This window comes from Gekko japonicus, unplaced genomic scaffold, assembly GCF_001447785.1.
Source record: "Gekko japonicus isolate JY-2015 unplaced genomic scaffold, Gekko_japonicus_V1.1 scaffold525, whole genome shotgun sequence".
NCBI lineage: Eukaryota > Metazoa > Chordata > Lepidosauria > Squamata > Gekkonidae > Gekko > Gekko japonicus.
Window position 1 is genome coordinate 823074 of NW_015163620.1, and position 18786 is coordinate 841859.

Consider the following 18786-nt stretch of genomic DNA (forward strand, 5'->3'; position numbering starts at 1 on the left):
GGCGGGAGTGCAAGGAAGCCCCGTGAAGGCCCTCCCTGGCCCCAGGCAGGCAGGGGTGGGGAGAGGCAGGGAGGAAGCAACTTACCCTCCCTCTTCTCCTGCCTCCTCCTGGCTGAATGAGGGCCGGAAGCGGGGCGGCCGGAAGCAGGGGACGGGGCTTCGTTGTGTGCCCCACCCCCGCACCTCACCCGGGGGAACTGCGATCCCCCGCGATCCCCCCAGAATCGACCTCTGCCCAGGATCATTCAGCAAGTTGTATTGCAGACTGCGGTTTTCCAGTTGCTAGACCAACACACACCCCCCCCCCAACAGACACACCAGATTACCAAACTGAATCAATACATCGGATCTGAATCAATACATCGGATCTGAATCAACATAAACCAACCCAATTACTTTCACTAAATGGGCTTTCCACTACTGTGTCAAATATTGTTTCTTCCATGTGTATTTGCTTTAGGTTTTTTTTTCTCCTTTACAGTTAAAAAAAATTCCTTTCCCTATTTTTTGTTTCATTGATGGCTCTTGATATGATATTTGGGCAAATGACACATGGTTTTGCTTGTATCAGTTTAAACTAAAACCTTGAATGCATGTTAATATGAAAGAGCCAACTGCTCTTATGTGGCAGTCGGGGTCCACAGAAGTAGAGCAAGCATTATATCAAGATTTATAGCACCCTAATTGAACACAACTCACTCCTCAGACTTATTTGTTCAGTGTTTCAAAAGAATTGAGAACAATATATATGTATTCCCTATATATCAGGTCTAATGACAGAAAATATAACTACATTTTGCTGACAGATCATGACAGAGTACAGTACTAGATCTGAAGGCCCACTGGAATGACCCTTATTTAAAGTATGCTTGTTTGGAATAGAAAGTTTTTATGAAAAAAAACTAAGGAAGGGGGAGATGTATGGCAGAAGCCTTTTTGGATGTTGCCAGTGTTTGTTGCCAGCAACAAAAAAGACAAAGAAACTCTTGCATTGTAAAATGACCAGGTCTCCTGCTACAGTGGGAGACCTCCCAGCCTGGACTCACATTCCCCATTGCCCTGTTGATAGCCACAAACTGGGATGAACCTTTAAGAGCTAAATGAACTGGTTCAGTTTATGAGTTTCATGATGCAGTAGAATGCCTCCCCCCCAGCATGCTAGAGACACCAAACGTGCAGGGGATCTCCAGCTACCTCTTCTCTACCTAACCTCCATGTTTGGTGAGGATTGGAAGTAGGAAGTCTGAGTTACAACCCCCCAAATAAGGTGTCCCCAGGAAAATGTTTTCTGGGGAAATAGCAGAAATGACAAGAGGAGGAGGAGCAGAGTTGGATTTATACCCCGTCCTTCACTTGGAGTCTCAGAGTGGCTTACAATCTCCTTCTCTTCCTCTCCCCACAACAGACACCCTGTGAGGTAGGTGGGGCTGAGAGAGTTCTGAGAGAACTGCTCTTGAAAGAACAGCTCTGAGAGAACTGTGACTGTCCCAAGGTCACTCAGCTGGCTGCATGTTGAGGAGTAGAGAATCCCTCCAGATTAGAGACCTCCAAGGTCACTCAGCTGGCTGCATGTTGAGTAGTAGAGAATCCCTCCTGTGCATGCTAGAGGCATCAAACTCCACTGATGTTCCTCTACATGCCCTCCAATTTTGGTGACAATTGGATTTATGGGGTACAAGTTATAGCCCCCCAAAGAAGGTGCCCCCATCCTCTATTGTTTCCAATGGAAGGAAAAAAAACTGCAAAAAAACCCCCAATGGCAATAGAAACCCAGCAGAACAGAATCAAAGTTCCAGAGAAACTCTGCAGTAGAAACTGAAGGTTGGGGGCATTTTTGCATGCCCAGAAGAACCAGTGCAATCTGCCCAGCAGAACCAGTGCCACTGTTGCGCAGCAAACCCAACAGGCCTAAGGTCAAGCCAGGGAAGTGGGGTTTTTTGGGGGGGAATGTCAGGCACAAGTTCAAAAGTGTATAGAATGGACTCCCTGCAAGCTACACACACCAGACACACAGGGAATCTCACCCTGCCACCTGCTCCTATACAATCTCTCCAAATTGGGGGCGAAATACACAGGTAACACCTCCCCCAGTGCTCTCTCTGGAAAAGACATCTGCAGTTACAGGAATCTATGCAACAGCTCAGGAACAAGCCAGTGAAACCAAACTCAAAGGAAAATTCACCTGGGCAGTCCCTCCCCTGGCAGACACTGGAAGCAAGGCAAGCATCCCCCCCACTTGCAGGCCCCCCAGGTCTCCATAGGCAGATTCTGAAGGACAGAAAGGCAGACTTCCCCCAGAGTTCAAACAGGGGCTCCCTAAATTAACCCCATGACAACTTGGCAGGCACCCTAGCCACACCATGAGCCACAGAAGCAGAGGAGCAGCTTTTGAAGCAAGCAGAGGAGTGGGTTTTGAAGCAAGTGCTCAGGATTGCTCCCAGTACTACACCCATGTCCAGGGGGGTCCAACCCCTGACACTTGTCCTCCTCCATCCTCCACAGGTACCTGCAAAGGGTGCACCCAACTATGTTGCTGCCGGAGGAAAGAGTTGTGGCCAAGCGGGATGAAGAAGAGGCCCACTCCATCTCAGCAGGGAAAAGCAGAGGGGGAGCAAGAGGTGCCTCCAAGAAAGACTTGCTGCACTTGGGCTGCTCTGGGTGGAACGTCAAGGTGACACATCCTCCAAGAAGGTGGCTACATGGAGGGCCCAGGAAGCAGTCAGTGAGATGATTGCTGTGAGATTATTGCTGTGGATAGCCAAGCTTTCTTGCTCACGGAGGATGTAGCTTTTCACTAGCTTCAGTGGCAATGGTCAAGGCTCAGGTCTCCCGAGCACAAGGCAGAACCATGTACTTCACAGCAGACCTCTGGAGCAGCCAACAGAACTGTCGGGGCATGACACAGTCCCCAGAAGGGGACAGTGCTCCCACCGGGCTACAAAATCGTTCTACTCCATATGCAATGGATGAATGCAGACATAACCACCATATGATGCAGGGTAGTCTGAGGGACTGGGTAGATGGTAGCAACATCATCTGTGGTTACATGGTCATAGATGCCAGCACTAACATTTTAGCAGAGGTGAAGCATGTGTGAATCCCATACAACAGGGAAGAGATGGCTGGAGCCTGAAAAATTCGGAGGGTGGCTGGAACAAATTGATTACCTCTTTGATGGAAGTAATGCGTTATAGCTGCAATCTTATTTCTGGTCAAAGTGAGGGAATGCTCCTGGTGGGAGGACCATTTTATTTTGAAACAGAATGCCAAGGTACCTAAATGTTTTAACATGTTCAATTTCTTTACCCTCTATTCTCCAACAAGCCTGTTCGCGGGGAGGGCGGGGTATAAATGTCATAAATAAAAATAAATAAATAAATAAATAAAAGCACAGGATTTAGAGAAGACCAATATTTTGGTCTTATCAAAATTGACAAAAAGGGAGTTCTATCTGCAGTTGGTAGCAAACTCTGATAGGAGGTGCATTAGACCTACACTGGTAAAAGAAAAAGAAGAGAAGAGATTGGATTTATACCCTGCCCTTCACTCGTAGTCTCAGAGCGGTTTACAAACTCCTTTCCCTTCCCCTCCCCACAACTGACACCCTGTGAGGTAGGTGGGGCTGAGAGACCTCTGACAGAAACTGCTCTTTTTCAAGGACAGCTCTTGTCAGAACTACGGCTTGCCCAAGGTCATCCAGCCAGGTGCAAGTGGAGGAGTGGAGAATCAAACCCGGTTCTCCCAGATTAGAGTCTGTGCACTTAACCACTACACCAAACTGGCACCAAAGGATCACAGCATCATCTGCCTATAGTAAAATAGGAACTGGAATGATGTTCACTTCAAAAATGACATTCAATTTTAACTAAATGAGAAAAAAGATCAGAAAGGAAAAGGTTAAAGGGGGGGCTGGCGGCATCCTGCCCTCTCTCCCGATACTCCCTCTGGATAAGCAAGAATTGCCCTGAAAATATTGTATGGACTTAAATGTGCAGTACAAGGTCTAAGATGGAAAGAATCAGGGGTAAGAAGGGCAGCATAACCCCCCCCCCCATACATATAGACCACCACGGAGACCAGAATCTGAATCAGAAGAAGGGGAACTGAGACTGCTTTTGTTAGAGGAAATGGCGACGGGAGGAGTCAAAGCTGATCCCAGCTTTCAAGCAAGGATTATATACATCCTCACAGAAATGAAAATCGAATTTAGTAAAGGAATTGACTCACTTAAAGGTGAGATTGGACATTTAAAAACAGAAGTAGGACAAGTTAAAAGGAGAAAGGAGAAATGGCTTCACAAGCAAGAACGAAGACTGGAGCCTCACAATCCTCACTGGTTTTCACAAAATTATATTGCAGGACATCAAATTAAGAGACTGGAGAGCTAAAATCAGAGGAGTGTCACCTAATTACTCACCAAATGAAGACTTGTGTACCTCTTTAAATCTATGGTTTTCATCTCTGTTGAGAATAGCAGAGCCAAATCAAAACGTGATTACAGCAGCTTATTGTTTGCCTGTGCCGAAGACTGCTCCATCGGGTGCACCTCCAGACATTCTAGTTGAATTTGTTGATATCCAGCACAAAAAGTGGCTATTTCAAATCACCAGCGAAAAAGAGGGTTTCCAATTGGGTGGTCCCATTGTGTTTCTGTATGCAGATTTGCTTCCAGAAATCTTGGCCTCAAGAAAACAGATGCGGGAGGTGGCTATAAAAACTATCAAACAATGGTATTAAATTTAGTTGGCTACCTTTAGGGCATATTATCATTCATCCGGAGGGTAAAACTTACACAGCTTTTGATGAGGTATCTGGTAAAAAGGTCCTAGCTTCTTGTGTAAAGCCATAAGAGATCAGAGAACAGACTGATCTGTTTAGAGACGGTTGTTTGAAAACTTACAAAAAAGACGAGGCCTCCAAAAATTACTTAAGGAGCAATTCAAAGATAAGAGTGCTACAGTTTATTTATTTAACTAACTAGCAATAAGGAATATGGAATGCTTACTATGATTTGTAATTCAGTTCAGAACAAAACAGTGCCTTTTTAAAAACAGTATGTATTAATAGTGTTTATAGAACAAAGGGGTGTGAAGGCAATTAACTCATTCTAACTTCAACCAGTGGGTGTAATGAGGAGGGAGGGGGAATGCCCCCCTATAAATCCTCTCACAGGAGGAGGGAAGGCTGAGTTCCTTCCCTCTGAATTTCTCAGCCCCAGGAATGAGAGGCAGCTTCATATGGTTTTCTTTTTGTAGGTGAAGCTGGTTTTTCTGAAGAATAAAGTAAATTGGAAGTATGTAATAGTAAACAGTAAAGTGAAGAATGTCCAATGTAAGTTATTATGTAGATATATGTATTGTAACTAATGTGAACATGGGAAAAGAACTCAGGAAACTGGATGGAAATATACTTAACGGGTGGTATAAAATAATAGGATTCAGAATAGGAAGTAATTCTTGGTTAGCATTTAGGTATAATAGGAGTTAGTGGATTAGTTTGAGAACACTTTCTATTTATAAATAATTTTGGGGGTGAATAATATAATAGATTGTGGAAAATAAGATTAATATTCTGTATTATTGTTCACTACGGAAATTAATAAATTGTGGATCAAAGAGGAAAAAAGAAAGGAAAAGGTTAAAGAGGACCAGGACACACCCTTGTTTAACACCTTTGGTCGCAGGGATTTTATGTGTAAGGGATCCTCTTCCATCAAACTAACCTGACAGGTATTTATAGAATGGAATTTGCACAATAAGAACAAAAGGTGTTGATCGCTGCCTAATTTATGCAATATTCCCCATAGTAAGGACATATTAATGGATTGTTGAGCTTCACTAGAAAGATTTCCAAAGGAGGTAAATAGATCATCTTCCAAAGCATTTGTCAAAGGTTCAGGAGTCAGGGGGTCACTAGGAGCCAGAGGAGTCGGGGAATCTGCAGGGCAAGTAAGAACAGAGCAGAGTTCAGTGGTAATTTGGGGGTTCATCTCAGGATTATGCACTTCATTCCCAGCTATCGGATCTAGTTGAGTAGTTGCAATGTCTATAGGAGTCTCCACCTGAGAGGTAGTCATCTTTACTGAATCACAGAGTTTCTTGCGGCATAAAGGTATAATGATGGAGTTATGGAATACATGTGAGGGAAATATTCCTTTCTTGAAGAAACCCAATTTCCTCTTAAAGATCAAAGATGGCCGTTTAGAGGAGGAAAAGTAAGGATGACTCTTTGAGTTTGTACTTGAGAATTGAGAATATCGTAAACCATTTTTTATTTTTTAAAGAGAAACATAACATAAAATGAAGGTGTCCATTACCTCCTTAAATTTCTCGTTTACAAATATCATACCTTAACAAAACCTTAATTTTGTATATTCCACCTTGTATCATTGTACATTTCTCTTGCAATATGTAAAAATAAAGTTTTTATATCCTTAACATAGATTATATGTCTACATGTTTTATTTATTATATTCTTCAATCCATTTATAAAGTCTTGTCCAAATATTTTCAAAAATTGTATTTGGTTGTCCTGTCAGAGTTAAAGTTAGTTTATCTGTTTCAGTAGTTTCCAGAATTTTATTTACAAGTTCTTCTCTCAAAGGTACTTTTTTTCTTCTCCAATATTTGGCATAGAGTATTCTTGCCACTGTTGTTACATGTATTATCAAATAAAGATCTTGTTTTTTACAATTTTCTGGTAAGATATTTAATAAAAATAATTCTGGTACAAAGGGAATAGGACTTTTTAACATTTTTTGTAAAATTTCATGGATCCAAAACCAATGTTTTTTCACTTCATCACATAACCACATATGATAAAAGGACCCAGTATTTTTTGACATTTCCAACATACACTTGATAAGTTAGGGTAGATCTTTGCAAGTTTATCTGTAGTGATATACCATCTATAAAACATTTTATAAATATTTTCTTTACATGAAATTGCTTTGGTAATCTTTACATGAGAATTGAGAACATCAACCTCAATCAAGTCAATCCCCGCATATTTAATATTTATTGCGAAACATGCCTCTTTGAATGCTGAACACTAAACCAGCTTGGCACAAGGCCATTCTGCCCACAGACTAAGTAGAACTTTTTTGGCTGATAAACTAGATGGAGAAAGTTATTCCTTGAGGGTTCCACAGAAGCTGGGGCTTGTACATATAATTCCTTAAGAGCATGATCATTGTCCTTCCAGTTTTTGGTAGTATCACAGGACATTGGGAACCTGTGAAGTTAGCCATTTAATTTGAGATTTTAAATCCTATATACTATCAAATAGGCATTTCACAGTTCTTGCAATTAAGGATAGTACAGAGCTCACTGTAGGCATTCCATTAACTTCAGTAGTGAAATCTGTAGCCAGTTGCCACACCCCCTCCTTCAGTGCTGAGTCCTCAGCCCAGGAGTGCTCACTTTCTTCACAGCTGGGCTCAAGCAGGGAAAACAGATTTGATGTATCCACTGCAAAAGTAAGGGAACCGTTCTTGTTCAAACTGTTATCTATGCCTCCAGAGGGAAGAAACAAGTCCCCAATTTTGGACTGTTTAGAAACTGGCAGTGAGGCTATCTCCTCTAATTCTCTCCGGTGCTTGCCAGATGGCATAATACAGATAGCAGGAATCCTCTTTAAATTAACAGGTTTAAATGGGAGAGAAGGAGAGAGTTCAAACAACTTCCAAACAGCTCCCTCAAGTCCAATGTGAGGGCGATCTGGCTGTGACATCTGCCACCCCATTGATTGCCAGGGTTGATTCAGCTGATCTGGCTGGCTAGGCAGGTGTCCCCTACCTCCCTCACTGCTCCATGTGCATCCCTCCTGAAGCTGTGCACTTGGTCGAAGAGGACAACCATCCCAGGTAGAAGGAGTGCACCATTCTTTGGTCAAGGGTATATGATAGCTGCACTCCCCTGCTAGAAACGCCAAACAATTCACTTAAGCATAACCTGTGTGAAAGCATGGGACTTTTTGACTTTTTATTTAATAAAAGAAACTATTCTTGTGGTATTTGCACTTACTGCCTCAACATCATTTTATTAAAAATGAAACTGCTGCAGCAAACAAAATAGCACATCTAATCATCCTAATCTTGTTACATGTGGATTCATGTAAAAAATAACACAGCCCCTCAGGAGTTTTTCCTTAATCAGAGTACAGGGAGAGGTAAAGAGGTGGGTGGGTGACCTGAAGGTGCTGGATCTGACCAAAATAATGGCCATTTTATTGTTGCTTTGAGGAGCCTCCCATAAAACCATGGTAAAACAACAGCTTAACTGCAGCCCGTCCATTTGCTGTCCAGTTATAATTTATGGAGGTGACAGTTTTGTGCAGGGGTGTTGAACTCATTTGTTATGCGGGCCGGATCTGACATAAATGAGACATTGTTGGGCTGGGCCATGTGTGTCATAAAATGTAATGCCAGGTAGCGGAGATATAAACTTTATAAAGGACACAAACACAAAGATTTTTTTTTACTTAAAATAAAAAACATGCTTAAAATATTAGCTCTGTAAGCTCCAACCTACTTTTGATTTTTTTTATAGCTTTTTTATTGCATTTTATATACTACAACCTACAGGGAGGGGGAAAGGGGGAAAACTAATACTAACACAAAAAATAAGACAAGGATCATTTTCCAAGATATATCAATCCTACTACAATAACAAGAATCATTTTATCAAAAGGTTGAATTCTAAATAAAGCTAGCGTGAATCTTAATACTGATCTCTGGTGATTAATAATCCCTATTCTGTTAAACTATCTGCTTATATTTTACGTTTCTTCTTCTTGTACTTCAGATTGGCTTTAGGTATTTTTGCTGCCTAGAGATCAAATTGCCAACATTCGCTGGATTATGGAGAAAGCAAGAGAGTACAAGAAAAATATCTACTTCTGCTTCATTGACTATGCTAAAGCTTTTGACTGTGTGGATCACAACAAACTATGGCAGGTCCTTAAAGAGATGGGAGTACCAGACCACCTCACATGTCTCTTGAGAAACCTGTATAAGGACCAAGAAGCGACATTTATAACTGGATATGGAACAACTGATTGGTTCAGCATAGGAAAAGGAGTACGACAAGGATGTATATTGTCACCTTGCTTATTTAATATATATGCAGAGTACATCATGCGAAATGCTGGCCTGGATGAATCACAAGCGGGAATTAAGATTGCTGGGGAAAAGATCAACAACCTCAGATATGCAGATGATACCACTCTAATGGCTGAAAGTGAAAAGGATCTAAAGAGCCTCTTGCTCAGAGTAAAAGAGGAGAGCGCAAAAGTGGGCTTGAAGCTCAACATCAAAAAAACTAAGATCATGGCATCCGGCCCCATCACTCCTTGGCAAATAGAAGGGGAAGTCGTGGAAGTAGTGACAGACTTCACGTTCCTGGGATCCCAGATCACCGCAGACTGTGACTGCAGCCATGAAATTAAAAGACGCCTGCTCCTTGGGAGGAAAGCGATGGCGAACCTAAACAGCATGATAAAAAGTAGAGACATCACCCTGCCAACAAAAGTCCGCATGGTCAAAGCAATGGTATTCCCAGTAGTCATGTATGGCTGCGAGAGTTGGACTATAAGGAAGGCCGAGCGCCGAAGAATAGATTCTTTTGAACTATGGTGCTGGAGAAGACTCTTGAGAGTCCCTTGGACTGCAAGAAGAACAAATCAGTCAATCCTCAAAGAAATCAACCCTGACTGTTCCCTGGAAGGCCAGATAATGAAACTGAAGCTCAAATACTTTGGCCACCAAATGAGAAGGGAGCACTCACTGGAGAAGACCCTGATGCTGGGAAAGATTGAAGGTCAAAGAAGACGGGGACAGCAAAGGGTGAGATGGTTAGACAGTGTCATCGATGCAACGAACATGAAATTGAGCCAACTTCAGAGGACGGCGGAAGACAGGAGGGCCTGGCGGGAGCTGGTCCATGGGGTCGCGAAGAGTCGGACTCGACTGTGTGACTGAACAACAACAACATTTTTGCTGCAGCAGCTCCTTTCTCTGATTCTGAGGTTTCCGAAGTACTGCTAGAACTTCTTGAGGTGTCATCTGATTCTCCATCACTAACTTCCACAGATTTTGTATCATCTTTACTCGGGCTTTGTTGCTGTTTCAAAAAGTCTTTGGCTTTTTGGACAGAGTCAGTTTTGTTCTTCTTATTCTTATAGTTGAATACAAGTCCCTCTGGAAAACGCCATCTAAAAGAAATTGAATTATTGTGGAGAAAGAAGGTTAAGTCCTTGTATTGTTGCCTTCACTTCCGTATCTCGAATGGAATGTCCTTTAAAAATTTTATTTTGTCCTCTTTGACCTTCAAGACTTTTCTAGATGTAGCTTTCAAAACATTGTCTCTGGTGGATCTCTTTGAGAATTTCACATACATTTCTCCAGGTAGATTATTTTTCTTAATAAAATCCGGATGCATTAGATATGCCAAATCAATATCATTTTGCAACACATCTTGTTTAATGTCTGTCATTGGTGCCAACGCTTCACTTAAAATTAGTTTCAGATTTTCTCCTTTTTGCTCAGGGATGCCTTGAAAGCTTAAGACATACATTGTTCTTTCCATTTGTAGTTGTAACAATTGGCCTTTGTCTGCAGCTCTGTCTTTTTCCACATCTTCCAATTTTTGTTCGTAATTTTTGTTTTTTGTTTCAACTTTCTTGTTGGCTTTGTCAGTTTTATTTGCTCTCTTATCCGTCTGTGTCAGTTACTTTTGGACACCATCCAGCTAACTGTTGATATTAGACATCTGCTCCATCAGGGGGCACAGTGCTATGGCCAACATATTAGGAAAGTCAGCAGCTGCTTCCTGTGTCTGGGTTAGAGTCGTTGGTACAGTATTTCCTGTGGGAGGTTTCTTTTCTGGCGCCATTCTTCTCCCTCTACCATACATTGCTTACACAAGAAGAAAGTTTTTGGATTTAAAGTAAAATATTTAAATACGCTTTGGATTAATTTGCACCTTTCGGCTTCGTTTACAATCTCACATGGTTAGTTCCGCTTGCTCTCATTTTTTAATGCTCATGGACCACTCAGTTTTGGGGGGTATCCCCAATTCTCCCCCACCTACTGCTTGTTTCTTTAGTTAAAGCCGTTGGTTTTGGAGATATAAGCACTTATATAGGGGGTCACTTAACTCACTGTTTTTGTATTTGAGTCGTAGTAGTAGAGTAATCATGCTTGATAGCTTGTCTGCTCATCTGGCAGCAAACTCTTATCGCCAAAATGGCTCCATGGCAGCAGGACCTCTCAGGGTAGGGAGAGCCTCGATCCCTCAGCTGTCGCCTTGGGAGAGGCTCTCCTCAGCACTCCAGGCTGGGAGTCCCCTACAAGGACTCCAGGGGGGGTTGGATCTGGCCGGGGCCCCGCCTGTCCGCCGCATCTCAGCGTGCCTCCATCAGGAGCTTGATGGGACGTGTCCTAGGCTCAAATTGCCAAAACCAGAACTCCTACTTTTGATTTATTGACATTCACCACAGAAATCTCATGCTCAGAGTTCTGAGTCTAGGACCAAGGTTAAAACATAAAATGGCTGAGTGATTAAGACAGTCTGGCGAAGCAAGCTATGATGCAGCAGCATGTCATGCCTGCCCCCAATCCGGCACCTGGGAGCTCTGAAACGGAGGACTCCATGCCTTTAACATCATCAGAGGCACGGGAGTCCTTGCCAAACCTAAGTGCCGGAGAGGATGAATACCAAACCCCAGGACAGCTTGCACCTGAAGCCGATCAGGCAGTGCCTGGCCCCAGCAGTACGCCACCCAATTCTCCGCCACCTGTCGACCGGCTGAGGAATCAGAGATGCCGGGACTTGGCAACCAGATGCAAGGAGGCACACTTGCACGGTCAGAGAACAATGAGCCCGGAGTTCTAACAGAATCAAGGACTTTGCAAGGCAGTGCTAATGAGTTAACGACCCAGCACGCTATTTGAACAGGTCACTGACTGCTGGCAAATCATGCTGGCAAACTTGTCCTTCGGACCAGAATCTCTGCACCTCTGACGCTGTTCCTGAGATCCCGTACTGACTGACTTCCCGGTTCCTGAATCCAGTCCACATTTTGACGACTCTCTGGCTCTTGATCCTCGGCTCTGCACCCTGACATTCGACACTCGCTTCTCTGGACTCTGACCCTTGGTAATGCTCTGACTACGGCTTGGCTTTGTGTATTGGGACGCTGGCTCTGCTTGTTTTTGATCTTTCTGGCTTTGACTCACGGACTGAACTGTAAACTCTCCCTCTCTGCCTGGCCCCCTGGCTCTGTCGTGACACAGCAGCAGCAGAACTGGAAGCAGGAGATGGCCAGTTCCACTGTGAGCCTGATGGAATCCCTCTGGGGGCCTGAACCGGCCCCCGGGTCGTATGTTTGACACCCCTGGTTTAGTGAATAGAGATATCACAAACCTTTTGGTTGCTGGTAGAATTTTATTTCCTTCTTCCATTTGAGCTTCAGTTTACACTAATCCCTTAAAGTCTGCTCCATGGTTGTTCCCTAAAGCCGGCAGCATTTTGACTCTCTTATTTTCTTCCCCCTCCCCTAGACATCCTGTTTCCATGTAATGCAATGGTAGTCACATGCCTCCTTTCTCAGAGATACACTTTAAAAAAAACCTCCTTGTTTTCAAATGAAGGTTACAGATATCAGCAGGGGACCAAATTTTCTGCTGCATTTAGCAACTGTAGTGCCCAGTTCAGCATTGTGTTTCAGGATACTTGCAACAGTGCTGAGAATACTGGTGTGTCCATTTCTGGTATTACCTTGATGGTGTTGGGGCCACAAGATACACACAAACTTTCCAAGTAGTTCTGTAAGTTAAGAAGCTTGAAATTGCCTGAAAAGAGTTGGTGATGCAACTGTTTCCTATGCTGGCTTCTGGAATGTACAAAGCCATATTTTTTGTGCACAGCCGGGGGAATTCCCTGAGCAGGTGGAGATTTCTACTCTGTCTCCAGGTATCTTTGTTTTGTGGTTTTTGTGGGTGATGGATATGGGGCAGGTCAGTTTGCTGTTAGATATCATGATAAAGGTGATCTCCCAGTCCTCACAATGCCTTAAGTGTTATAGACACTTGATAGGCTATGTTGATTTCCAGATGTGAAGCCAACACCTTGTCAAAGTCTTGGCTTTTACCATGTGTTGTGAAAGACCTTTTCCTCACGGCTACTGCATAATGAAATGGGTGTGAGATTAGGCCCATGTTTACTGCCAGGGTGCAACTTCTGTTCCAGTCTATCTCATTGCAACACCCCTTAAATCGGGCCTTAGTACAGACAGAGTCTCTGGATTATAACCAGGCCACCCTGTTAAGTCAGGGCTTCCAGCAGTTGCAGCCTCTCTCGCCCATTTTCTCTGCAGTTTTGTTATCCTTCTTCCTTTCTCAGATGTTCTAAGCAGCAAGACAAGAAATGTAGTACCTTGACATAGTCAACATGACTCGGTAGGAATAGGCGTGTGAAGCCATAGTGGCCTCCACCTGTGATTCAGACATAGCTTTAAAAGTACAGAGGGAATTTCTGGACGGCAACCTGGCAACCCTTGCATGTGTTATTACTCAAAACATACCATATGCACATTTTAGATACTGTGCTATAATTCTCACATGTGATTCCCCCCTCCCAGAGGTAGTGATGTAGGATGCTACATACATACCAACTGCAGTGGCTGTTCAGCATAATAAAATGCACTGAGCTGGCCTTGGCTGGGAGGGTGGGGTAGACATTAAATTAATAATGATAATGATGATAATGATAATAATAGTTGTTATTATTGTTATTATTATTATTGTTGTTGTTGTTACATGGAGAGACTACTCTCTAGAAAGACAAGTGCAGAGTCTCATGATTGCCACTACCTGATGACCTTTGAAGCCCTTTTCTTAATTTCAGATGGGTGGCTATAGCTATTCTAAAGATGTTATCAGACTCTCTGTGCATACTCATAGGCAGTGATCTTTATTAGTATTTTATATACTCCAGGGCTGAGCTTAAGGGTATATGGCTCAAATAAAAAATAACCAAATTTTGGAACAATAAATGTGCATCCATTTGGGGGGGGGGGATTTGTGAAGTGTCTGTACCTCTTTCATTAAGTCTGAACTTTTGTCATTGGTATATTTTATGTATCATGTAAATAGTGAAATACTAGCCAAATTGCTGTTTTGGACTCAAGAGATCAAATAGACAGTAACTATACTTTAAACTGTCTCAAAGATGAAGCTGTAAAGAGATGTGTTAATGAGGCTACAGAAGCAATGTCTGTACTAAGACTCAGACATGGAACTGAGCATGTTGTATGTTATAACTGCCAGAGAAAAGGGCACATTGCAAAGTTTTGTAGAAAAAACATTGAACAACAAAGAGAGAGGCGCACATGTTCCTGCATTCAGTGCTGCTTCAGGCAAGGGGTGAGGCAAGAATAAACTAGAGAGAAAGCCTTTCTGGCAATTTACATACATAGTTTCTGACAAAGGCTAAAATATGAAGAACTTTTGGCTGTTAGATTCTGGATCTTTTTCTCATGTTTGCTATGATACAGGTTGCTTTGTGAAGTTAAATGAGGGCAAAATCTGATTCAAACAGAAGTTCTTTGTCTGTTGATGAGTTGAGATAGTTAGACTCAGATTGTTAAATTCTGATGAAGAGATTGTTGAAATTCTATGTTTTTGCTCCCAAAGCTAATCAGAATTTTTTATCTGTTGAGAGGATTGTGAAACAGGGAAATCAATTTCTGATCAAAGTATGTGTGTGTAGTATTTTTCATTTTGAATTCAATGTTGAAATACTGGGAGAAAGGATTGAAGGCTTTTACTACTAGAAAAATGTTGCTGAACCAGTGTATCATACAAAACAAAAGAAATGTTCTCATTATAATTGCATATTTGCATGGCACAAAAGACTGGGATATAGAAATCTTAAGTTTGTGCAAATTTGATGCAGGAGTGCAAAGCTGAAATGGCTGAATGGGATCAAATGCAAGTTTACTGTGAAATCTTCTTAAAAGCCAAGGTAGCTGCTCCTAGCTACAGGAAGCCACAGAGTGTGCACAATGAGAGACTATTGCAGAAAGTCTGCTCAGACTTAGTTGGTCCCTTTTGTCCTTTAATTGGAGGAAATAAATACATTTTGACTTTTATGGATGCTGGAACTCATTTTGCTTATGTATATCTGATCAGATCTAAAGTTAGGTGCTAGAGGAATTCAAGAACTATCTTGCTGCAGTGAAAAATAAGTTTAACAAAGCTCCGGAGGTCATGTTTACAGACAGTAGGACTGAGTATTGTGGCAGCAAGTTTCAAATGTTTCTAGAGGAGGGAATAGTGCTTTGTACAAATGTATCCTATTCTCCTCAACAAAATGGCTTTGCTGAATACCTTAACAGAAGCCTGCAGGAGATGGCATGTTGCCTATTCTTACAAGCTGGTCTGTCTGACCCCTGCTGAGAAGAAGCAGTAAATACAGCAGTTTCCCTGCACAATAGAATTCCCTCTAAGGTCACAGGGAAAACGCCATTTGAATTGTGGTTTGGAAGAAAGCCAGGCCTAAAGTATATACCCATATACCCAAGGAAAGACGGGGAAAGTTGGATCCCAGAGATGAAGTGGGAATCCTTATGGGATATGCTCAAGGTGGAAAAGGATACCGAGTTATGAATCCTAAAGCATTTTTGTTAAAGTGTGCACTGTGGTGCATACTGATTTATTTAATTTTTTATTCAATTTATACCCTGTCCTCCCCACCGAGGCAGGCTCATGAAAGCAATGTACTCCAAATTTCTAAGCAAATAGAGCCCACAGCCAGGAACATAAGAACATAAGAGAAGCCAATGTTGGATCAGGCCAATGGCCCATCCAATCCAACATTCTGTCACACAGTGTCCAAAAATACCTGTTGCCATCAGGAGGTCCATCAGTGGGGCCAGGACACTAGAAGCCCTCCCACTGTTGCCCCCCAAGCTGGTGAAGAAGTCTCTTTTAGAGATATGGTCAGATAGCTACCTGCTGTGACTGCCAATCAGCAGGCAGGTCAACAAGAAACACCACAATCAGAAGACGAAGCAGGACAAGTGGGGCCACAGAAGACAGAGACTAATATGAGACAGTCACAAAGAAGCTATAAAGGAGTACCACCACAAAGGTTTACCTTTTATGCAAATGTGCAGCCTATGAGTGAACTCTCAAGCTGGAAAGAGATTATTGAACTGCCTACACATGAAAGAGGCAGATAGGTAGAGGCAGCCTATGAAGAGTTAGGGTCCTTGCAAAGGAATCAAACATGGACACATACTGAATTACCCCCAGGAAGAAAAGCTATTGATTGCAAATGGGTATTCAATGTGAAGCACGATGCTGATGGGAGTGTGGAGAAATACAAAGCATGTTGGGTGGTGAAAGGATTTACACAAAGACCTGGGACTGACTTTTCTAAAACTTTTGCACCGGTTGGCAAGTATGCCTCCATCAGGACACTTCTAAGCATTGTAGCATCAAGAAGAATGCATGTTGAACACCTGGACATTAAAACAGCATTCCTCAATGGAAGATTTGTCTGAAGAGATTTACATGGAACAACCAGATGGTTTTCAAGAAAAAGGAAAGGGAATCTTGTATGCAAATTAAAAAGAACATTTATGGACTTAAGCAAACTGCCAGAGCTTGGAATGAGAAATTAACTATGCTACAAAGTCAAAACTTTCAACAAGGAAAGGCAGAGCCCTGCCTATTTACAAGACTGAAAGATGGACATTATCAAAATGTGCTGACATATGTGGATGATCTGATATCGTGTTGTCAAAGCAAAGAGGATGCTCAAGAAATTGCTGATAACCTGAACAAAGAGGTAGAAGTGAAACAGCTGGGAGATGTCAATCACTACCCTGGAATACAAACTGAGAGGATTGAGAATGGAAGTTTCCTCTGGAACCAAAGACACAAAATTATGGACCTTGCTGAGTCTCTAGGTATGAAAGATGCTAAAAAAGTGAGTACTCCACTTGAACCAGCTTATCTCAACCTTAAAGATGGACGAGAGCAATCAGCAATACAGAGAGACAATTGGCAAACTTCTCTGAGTACAGTGTCTAGACCTGATATTTTTGTATCTGTTGGGATTTTATGCAGAAAGACTGATTCACCAAGCCACTATGACTGGAATAGTGTAAAGAGTCTGGATAGATACATCATAAAAACAGCTGACCTGGAACTAAAGATCTCAGCTTGTGACAACCTAAGGCTGGTTGAATACATGAACTCAGACTGGGGTGAAAACAAAACTGACTACAAATCAATCAGTGGCCACCTGTTCTTCTGTGGAGAGAGCCTGATCAGCTGGACTAGCCAAAAATAAACACTATTTGCCAAGTCAACAACTGAAACTGAGTACATATCTGCTTCAAGGGCATGCAGTGAATTTGAATGGATCATCTATCTACAGAAAGACTTTGGTGTGGATGAACCTAAACCAATAACCTTGTATGAAGACAAGCAGTTGTACATAGCCCTATCTAAGAGTGAAAGCATCAAAGCCAGAAGTAAGCATGTTGTTGTCAAATATCATTCTGAGAGAGAGATGCAGGAAAAAAAACCTGACTAAACTCAAGTATTGTCCTTCAGAGGAGATGGTTGCTGACATACTCACCAAGCCACTCACTAGAGGAAAGTTTGAGTACCTGTGCAAGAAACCGAACCTTCATGACTTCAGTATAGGATACTTCAGAAGGGGTGTTGGGGTTTTTTTTGCAAATGTCACCCTTCAGTCATGAAAGAGTTAAACTGTTTTTTGTGCATGTTAATATTAGTTAGTTACCAATGAGATCTCATGTATAATCTTCCTGCCAGAGAAGGGGATGTATTATTCCTAATGAGACAAGCTTTAGATTGACTATTTGGCTAATAGATATATTGTGTGATAATACATGCTGTTTTGCATGTACACATGGGGCGGAGCTTTGGGGGAACTTCCTTTCCTTTGTTCCACACACATGAGTTTGAGCAAACAAACAAGCAAGATGTAAAACTAGATAGTTAGGATGTTGTTGTTTTTCCTCCATGTGACCCTTCCCTAATTTTATGTAGTACACTTTTTTCCCTTATAAGCTAAACACACATGTGTCTGAGCCTTCTTTATTTCTGCTGCTCTACATCACTCTGTTAAATGTATCCAACACATGTCCCTCATGGCAGCCATTTTATGGTGGCACTGTTCTTAACATTCTTAATGTGCCCACAGGCCCATTGAAGTTGTGACTCCACATATGCTCCTTGAATTCCATCATGGTAGGAAGATTAGAAATAAATATAATAATGGCAGAATGCAAGATTTCAAACCTACTGAATTTTAAACTGTTTAGCTAGCATAACCAAGCCAATTAGATTATTATGGGATAAACTGGGCCATAAAATGTATCCATCATCAAATGTTTCAAATACAATTTCTGTAAGCTGTTGTGAAACTGGGAATTTCTTCCTCTGCTATATCATTCAGCAAGTCACCTGAAGCTGATTAAAGAGCTGATCTTCATGAGTCAAGGGCAAGGCAGAGCAAGCGGTCTGGAATTCTAATAAGCCAACATTGTCTTTGTCTACAAGCAAATGGGAATCTGTTGCCCTCGTGCCAGCTTCTCAGACTGTCTGCTCCATTGGATAGCTGAGCTACACTATGATTTAAATGAATCAATTGAAGGTAATGAATTAAAGCAAGTCTGTGTATTTTAGAATGCCTGGTTTGTGTACTGAGCTGTAAGTTGTTTCACAACTGTACCTTAAAAGAA

General features: G+C 42.1%; 1 protein-coding gene across 1 annotated transcript; it reads left to right on the plus strand.

The window, feature by feature from the left end:
- Positions 1-16592: 16592 nt before the first annotated feature.
- LOC107107190 (uncharacterized mitochondrial protein AtMg00810-like) lies at positions 16593-17363 on the plus strand. Its single transcript, XM_015407449.1, has one exon. The coding sequence runs from the start codon at positions 16593-16595 to the stop codon at positions 17361-17363; it is 771 nt and encodes a 256-aa protein (XP_015262935.1).
- Positions 17364-18786: the final 1423 nt, after the last annotated feature.